Below are 8,226 nucleotides of genomic sequence, written 5' to 3'. Positions count from 1 at the left end.
CAATTACGACTCGATTTATGGTTTCAAGTGCCAAAGTTAATGTTTCAATCGAGGGCCTCGGAGGTTTAACAATGGCACGGCCGAGTCAAGTGGCTCAGTTGCATACATCACAAAACTCAATGGTTTGAATCAGCCGACTAGCACCAGGACTAAGGCACAACATCAATAATTCTCCACAATTTAGGAAGCAAAGTAAGTACCTAGGTACTAATCGCAACATGCGTCACACGAACTACAAAAATCAAAAGGGTCAAATGGTGGAGGTGAATTGTCCAGGCCTTTCCTACATGACCATAATATGACATAGTCTATTTGTCAGTTCAAAGACATCTCCTGCCTCGGCAGATAAGAAAGATTTTCGTTGTCCAATACAAACTATTGCTTAAAGTTTCTTTTGAATGCCTATGTATCAAGTGATCTTCAATATGCCGTCGATTGGCGCTCTTTCCTGTGGAAACCCGCAACTTCTCATCCCAAAGTGTTCAAACTACCTTATTAAGTTGAGACCTTAAAGATTGAAGAGAACCGGTCTGCACATACATGGCACATATTACCAACCATTTGCAGTCTTGCAAATATTGACAGCTGCTGGGTCCACACTTTCAACGCGCGCTGACCTTGTTTCATTGATTCTTAAATCTCTTGTGTACTGGAACACCTAGCCTCTCTATCCACGAAACTGAATAAAAGCATTGGGGAATCCCTCTTCCTAGAAGAAAATTGGACCCATCCACTCAGGCTCTTCCTTCCCACTCTAACAAAACTTATGATGCGTCGCTCGCTTGTTTCTCTGTGTTGTGTGCTTGGCTTAGCTGATATAGCCATCTCACAATCTACTACCACGCAACAATCTACCGCCAATGCAGAGGCTGCTTTCAAGCAGTTGCAAACATGGTACAACGCCACTTCTGGACTCTGGACCACAACAGGATGGTGGAATTCGGCCAATTGCTTAACTGTCATTGGTGATCTCGCTGCCGTCGATTCAAATGTCAAGTCAGCCGTCACCCGTGTTATGTCAAACACCTTTATTCAAGCTCAAAAATCAAACCTACAAATGATGAAAGTCGTATTAACAGACTATAATTACTTATCAATGTATGGAGATTCTACTGGTGACATGAAAAGCCTTGCTCTGGCAAGTGAATTCCCAGTACATCTAGCAACGATTGTGAATCCTTCGGGCTTCTTGAATGATTACTACGACGATGAGGGGTGGTGGGCATTAGGTTGGATTCAAGCGTACGATATTACAGGAAACGGCGACTATCTGACTACGGCCGCGGACATTTTTGCCGACATGAAAAATGGTGCAACCACACCCTGCTCAACTGGCGCTGCGGGAATTTGGTGGGACAAACCAAATACATATGTAAACGCCATTGCGAATGAACTATATTTGAGCGTGGCTGCTCATCTTGCTAACCGCGCAACGGGATACGATAGTTCGAATTATTTGACCCTCGCCAAAAATCAATGGACTTGGTTTCAAGGGACGGGAATGATCAATGCACAAGGAACAATCAACGATGGCTTGACGAGTTCATGCCAGAACAACGGAGGAACCGTTTGGAGTTACAATCAAGGCGTTGTTCTTGGAGGACTCGTCGAACTTTCCAAGGCAACGGGTGACTCTAGTTATCTTGGTACCGCGAAAAGCATTGCAACAGCGGCAATAGCAGCACTTTCAGACTCAAACGGAATCCTTCATGACGCATGCGAACCAGATTGCGGAGCAGATGGTGCACAATTTAAAGGAATCTTCATGAGAAATCTCCAGAAACTTCACCTAGCATCACCTGATTCCAGTTACCTCACATTTATTGCAAATAATGCAAAGAGCATATGGGCAAACGATAGAAATACAAAGGATAACATCTTGGGTGTTAATTGGGCAGGACCGTTCATCGCACCGGGTGATGCAAGCACGCAGAGCTCAGCGCTGGATGCTCTTGTAGCGGCGGTTGCGGTGGGTGGTGGAGGGATTGCGAAGGCAAGGAGATGGGTTGCTTAATGTGTATGGGAAGTGTGTGTGAGGACTTAAGATGTCGTAATTTTGAACGGTAATAGGGATCCATGGAGTTTAGGTGTAAGCGGTGTTAGGCTATGGTTTTGGGTGACATGGAGCTCGTGTCAATACTTGAGGAGTTTTACGGGATGGATATCTACTCTACTGTGGATACTGGATAGGCAACAGGTGGCATTGTCATGTTGATACCTTGTGTTTTTGAATTGAATACCGAATTGACCATACATCAAACGCTATAGAAAGCTTTCCTAAGTTTCCCCATACAGCAAGTTTCTTTTCGTGATAAGTCGTGGAAATATCCAAGCACATAGTTGTGTGGCAGCAGCAAGAACTTCAGAGTAATAGGTGAAAACTCACATCAAACGCACAAGACGCGTTCTAGATCCACAATCAATAGTCTACAGCGTAGTCGATAGAACTGAATATGTATAAAACTCATCCTTGCACTTGCGCCATCAGGAGAAAAAGAGTCCAAGCTGTGCATTGACATCGATAGCTTCACTATCGCGATTATCTCATGTCCGAGCACCAATCTAGTGGGCGAGTATCTATTGAAGATAAGAGACCCTCGAGCCTTAGAATCGGAGTAATACATGGTAAGTACACTTGGCTACTGATACATGTAATGGATACAGTCTGGACATCGTGAATGCAGAGGCCGGCTTTGTTTCTGAGCGCGTGCTTTATTGGACTTTGTTGAATCTTGTCTTTGTGAAGGACGCAGTCGCGTTTCGTTTCATAGACACAACATCATAAAAAATGAAAGAGATTACAGTATGTATCATGATAGGACATTATTCGTTATTACTGTTCAATCATTAATTACCAATATGGCGTCTACCAAACTGTCTGTCTGTCTGTGTATCCGTATATGCCTGTTTGTACATCAAGATCTATCCAGCAAAATTTTCTCTCCTCCTATTATTATAAATCTTTTCTCTGCTCTCCGCCATAGTAACTCCACCCATCTATCAAACCTCCTTACATACCAACCCCAGATCAGAATTCAGAAAAGATAAAATCTACAACAAAAGAACTGCTGCACCAGCAATCAAAGCAAGCATTGAACCAGCTTGAACAGACGTCGCTGCACCAGTGAAGACAGGTGTGGTAGCTGTGCTTGTGCTCTTTGGTCCGGAACCAGTACCCGATGGAAGGACGCTATAGCTTGGTTTGCTGGTACCGGTAGTGGAGTTACTATATGTTCCTGGAGAACCAGAGCCGGAACCAGAACCGGAACCAGAGCCAGAGCCAGAGCCAGAGCCAGAGCCAGAGCCAGAGCCAGAGCCAGAGCCAGAGCCAGAGCCAGAGCCAGAGCCAGAGCCAGAGCCAGAGCCAGAGCCAGAGCCAGAGCCAGAGCCAGAGCCATGACCTCCTGATGGAGATCCCGAGGGACCAGAGCCAGAGCTGCAATCGGTTGGGGCAGGTCCATCGGCATAGACTGTTACGGTCTTTGGTGGGGCGCACATGGAACCGATGGAAGTAGGTTGGACGAACCAGACGATGGGGTTGGTGAAGGTTACAGTCTCGATAACTTTGGAGATGGCGGTTGTGGTGGCAGTAGAGAAGGCGGTAACAGTTGAGTTCTTGGTCGCGTACGCAGTGGTGGTAGCGACGGAAACAGAGGAAGAGGTAGTGGGGTCAACGCATGATCCGGTAAGAGAAAAGGCATTGGACTGGGCGTAGATGACATAGGTATTGGTTCCGTTGATGAAGTTGAGTTGCCATCCATAATCACTGCTCACGTCACAGGGAATAGTCACATCGACGCTCTTCGCGGATTGTGGAACATTTTGAGCGAGGGAGATGACGGTAGGAGGCCAGTCTTTGAAGTTGACGAGGTAGATGGAGAATTGGGATGCATCAGTATCGACGGAGGACCAGGTCACACTGGTGGATTTACCCTTTGCAACGGTGGAGTTGAGAGTTGGGGTAAGGACGGTGTATGCGGAGGCCGCGGCCACCAAAGTGGTGAGAGAGAAGATCTTGGAGAACATTATGAATATGAAGAAGAATATGAAGATTGAAGAATATTAGTTAATGGAAATTTGGAAAGAGTGTAAGTTGGCAAAGCCTGAGTTGTTCTAAAGAGCGTGGGTGGTAAATAAAACCTAAAGGAGAATATTCTCAATTCTTGAATAGAGAAAATATCTGACAGAGGAAGGATTGGCAAAGAGTGGGTAGCTTGGATGCTTTTGTATTCATCAACCATCAACACCATAATCTAACTAACTCCCTTGGACCAAATCACATTTAGTCATAAGTAATATGTAGGTAGGATGCAAACTTGCGGCACATGTTTGTGTAATTTCCCTTCATACCCCTGATTTTAGTACTGATCTTACTTGCCTAAATCCCATCAAATCAACGCCAGGATTACAACCTGTGAGGCACAGTTAAAATAAGATGGTAAGATGCAAATGATGGATGGATATTTAGGATGAACGGATGGATAAATTCATAGGTTAAACTTTTTCCATATTATAATATTTACATCGACACATCGAAAAGTCGTGTTGAGTAGGGATATATACAACAAATCTCTAATAATATCGGTCGATATAGATATGGATTTGTTTTATCTATATGAGATTTAATGAAACAAAATCAACGACAATAGAATTTTTTCGACTTTCGACTTTCGAACGATATAAGGCTGCTTCAACGCTTTGATTGATTGACATGTGTAGCGGGGTGTCGATCTAGAAAACCCCTGATGAAAAAGCAAACAATAGACTAAGGTTAAGTGAATGCATTAGATAGTCTTGATAGTCTCGGTGGACCTGCAGTTATCCGGTCCCATGTAGCCGAATGTATTCAATATCTAGCCAATCTGTCTCTGTTCGTCCAGTTTGGTGGTACAGAGCGAGATAACATGTACATCACGATTAACCGTAATTACCATGCATCACACAATGATACAATGTTGGGCGACCAACCTCAGGGTGTACACACACACACGACCATTAAATCCAAATCAATGGTTCATAATCGAGAGAGGTTTTGGTTGGAATTATGGCTGTGGTTCGAGCAAGAATTTCACTACTATACAGCTCGTATCGTTCGAATTGAGCAATTTCAATATATTGCAATTGAAGTCGACAGGGGTATTATACCATTAGGTTACCAATCAATTGTGAACCCTATGGACCAGGAAATATAAGAAGGAAAAAAAGAAAATTGACCGCTGGCCAGTGCAAAAGTTTAATTTCCACAAGGATATGCACGAGGCTGCATGACGCTGCACGTACGGTTAACGGGGTCTAAACGAGAAAATCGTTGACAAATTTGGTAAGTTTCTATCGGAGATGTGATTGGAATTGAGTTTTGGGGTAAGCAAATATTGGGGAACTCTACTACGTACAATACCACAATACTACAATACCATGTTCCTCTGCCTATGATTATGGTAAGGAACCTTATTTGCTTAAACGCCTTATGGAGTAGTCGAGCCTCCTGCAGCGTGTGCTCGAACTGAGCTGAAGGATTGCTATGTGACTGGAAGTAAAGACCCGATTCCTAGGGAAGGTAAATCAATGCCAGACATATCGATACCATACAAAAATACACGAACTAACCAATGAAAGTGACTCGGGGTAAAGGCATAAAGTCTGACCATCTGAACAATTTTCTCTTCCTCGGCCCTATCCGAATGAAATGATTCTTGATCCATCAAGCTATCCGTACAATACCACCCTTGCTGCTTCATCTACCAAGCAACTACACAATGTATTGTACTCCAAAACAAATCCATCTTATGCGAATCCATACATGTTCTTGATGATGTCGCTTGCCTTCTCTGCAACAGCATACAATGTACTAGTCAAATGTCCACTAAGCTGATGAGGCAAAATGGATGCATCGACTACTCGCACATTACTGGTACGATAGACCTTCAAATTCGAATCCACGACTCCGCCAGACGTTATCCCCTGCATAGAGCACGTGCCAACAGGATGATTGTTTGAGCCAACTAAATTATTATCTGTTTAGCAAGTGCAATCCTAAAAGCTGAGACGAGATGATAGCCTAGAATCCTCATGGGGAAGGGCTTACATGTTGATTTGATCCAAGTTTCCCATTGCAAATCCGTAGCATTTTTGGGAACAACAGAATATCCTGGTGACATTTCCGTAAATGCACTCGCCAATGCTTTGGCTGCCCAGAATTTCCGTGTCCATTTTGCAATAGCCACTTGGACTTTCAGATCAAAGTCCACGAGAAAGAAGTTCGGATTAATAGCTGGATATACGGCAGGGTCCGCAGAAGAAACATGCACATTCCCTCGAGAAAATGGTAAGAGGGTCCAAAAGGCTGTATAGAGATATGTTCCGGGCCCAGATCCGGTGTTTACTGTGTTCCCAAAGATGACCTCGATATCAGGGACATTTTGGTTGATGAGATCATTTTGTATGGTCAAGAGGTAATTCATGGCGCCAGGTGAAATTGAACCATTGATTGCTGCAGATATTGAGGATGCCCAAGCACTGAGATTCGCAGCTGGCACACTCGGAAGGATGGAAGATAATGGAGCATATGTTACATATGGCACTGTTCCGTTGTATGTGGTGTTGCTTTCATAGGCAAATGCGTTGTTAGGTTGATCTTGAAGATTTTCTCCTACGCCAGGAAGAATTATCTTGGTCGGTATACCATATTTTTGCAAGATGCTAAGCTTGTCAGTCCTGTCGCCTACTCGCCATGATTTCAAGGACCTACGTTGGATTCCCGATGCCGGACAGCTCCAAAATCGCTGGGGATTTTAAACTTCCAGCTGAAACAATAACCTCCTTTGTCGCATTAATAATCTCAATCTCACCGTTTGTGTTTAAAACTTCTACACCACCTGCCGTATACGTTGCTCCCAAATTACCAGCCCAAGCGATTCTTCTGGCGGTAGTATTCAAAAATACATGCAAGTTTGGCCTACCCTGTACAGGATAGTAATAAGCTCTCGCGGCATCTTCTCTAATATTCTTCTCTCGGTCCAGCGTAGATGGTCCCACCATGTGTCCAGTTACATTTCCGCCATTTATATCTCGACTTCTCTTCACGCCGAGAGATTCCCACGCTCTCCCTACTTGGGAGAAAAGTGTGCCGTTGTTAAGATCATACGCATATCCAACTTTAAGAGGTCCATTTTGTCCGTGAAACGCCGGGATATACGATGCGCCTGCTGCTGTTTGAGCTGCAGTTGGAATTGTAAAACTCTCGCTCTTCTTGTAGTATGGATAGAGTGTAGACCAATTCCAACCGGTATTTCCAAGTCCAACTTGCCATGAATCAATTTGTTGCAATGCTGCGCGTACGTAGGTCATTCCTACCATTGATCAGTTGAAGACTCTAAGCTATCGTTTATTATGAAAGTACTTACCATTGATCGTGCTCGTTCCCCCTAATGCTTTTCCAGCATTATATCCCAGTATTCTACCACCGGCATACGTCTGACTCGTCGTCGCATATTGCCAGTCAATTGCTGTGTTGAGACCTAATGTAAATCCATCTACACTGCTGACATTGGTATTGTTAAGAACCGAAAAGCCGGCCTCGATTACAGCGATAGTAATGTTGGGAATTTCTGATAGACGATTGGCTACCACGAGACCAGAGGTTCCGCCGCCAATTATCACGAAATCATATGCAGAGACAATGATATTGTAAGATGTAAAGAAGTGTCCCAAAATAATGTGAGACACCAAGGAACGAACTGAAGAATTTTTCGTCAGGAGCATGACGGGCGACTTGCTCCGGTCAATCGTCTAACGTACTTTCAAAGTGGAGATAATTGAGATATAATCAGAATCAAAGTTCGTAAATCCACACAGGGCAATAGTGCACATATATACTCTTCTTGCTGGACAGTACGGGCCGATTCCCGTGCTCGTCGTCGCTCGTGAATTCCCGAGCAATGAAAGATGACTGCAAGGTACCCCGCACACGGAATCGCCCACCAACCCATGCACTCTACATAATTGATGTTGATCAGCTACGCCAATCACATTAGATCTTCTGAATGCTTGTGATAGGCTTCTGGCAGTTATTATGAAAAGAAGCCTCACGATGACGAGCAAATTAAAATTGGAAGAAAAACTAGAATTGATGAATATTAACAAAGTATCATACGATCCAAAATATCCAAAATCACTGGAATATCCTTTCGACTACTGCAGATACGAAGAATACCTAGGTGGTACAAG

General features: G+C 44.0%; 3 protein-coding genes across 3 annotated transcripts; 1 reads left to right on the top strand and 2 right to left on the bottom strand.

The window, feature by feature from the left end:
- Positions 1–769: 769 nt before the first annotated feature.
- Positions 770–2,014, top strand: EAE97_011519 (uncharacterized protein; the record flags this gene model as incomplete). The annotated part of the gene is made up of 1 exon (XM_038882034.1): positions 770–2,014. The coding sequence occupies one exon, from the start codon at positions 770–772 to the stop codon at positions 2,012–2,014; it is 1,245 nt and encodes a 414-aa protein (XP_038727085.1).
- A 1,037-nt stretch (positions 2,015–3,051) lies between these two features.
- EAE97_011518 (uncharacterized protein) lies at positions 3,052–4,026 on the bottom strand (the record flags this gene model as incomplete). Its single annotated transcript, XM_038882033.1, has 1 exon — positions 3,052–4,026. One exon carries the CDS (start codon positions 4,024–4,026, stop codon positions 3,052–3,054), a length of 975 nt encoding a protein of 324 aa, XP_038727084.1.
- Positions 4,027–5,784: 1,758 nt separating this feature from the next.
- On the bottom strand, positions 5,785–7,761 carry EAE97_011517 (uncharacterized protein; the record flags this gene model as incomplete). Its single annotated transcript, XM_038882032.1, has 4 exons — positions 5,785–6,002; positions 6,086–6,699; positions 6,749–7,349; positions 7,404–7,761. 4 exons carry the CDS (start codon positions 7,759–7,761, stop codon positions 5,785–5,787), a joined length of 1,791 nt encoding a protein of 596 aa, XP_038727083.1.
- Positions 7,762–8,226: the final 465 nt, after the last annotated feature.

The sequence above is a fragment of the Botrytis byssoidea genome (genome assembly GCF_014898295.1).
Source record: "Botrytis byssoidea strain MUCL 94 chromosome Unknown BBYS_038, whole genome shotgun sequence".
NCBI lineage: Eukaryota > Fungi > Ascomycota > Leotiomycetes > Helotiales > Sclerotiniaceae > Botrytis > Botrytis byssoidea.
Note: the sequence above shows the minus strand (reverse complement) of the source record. Positions and strands in the feature narration are given on the sequence as shown.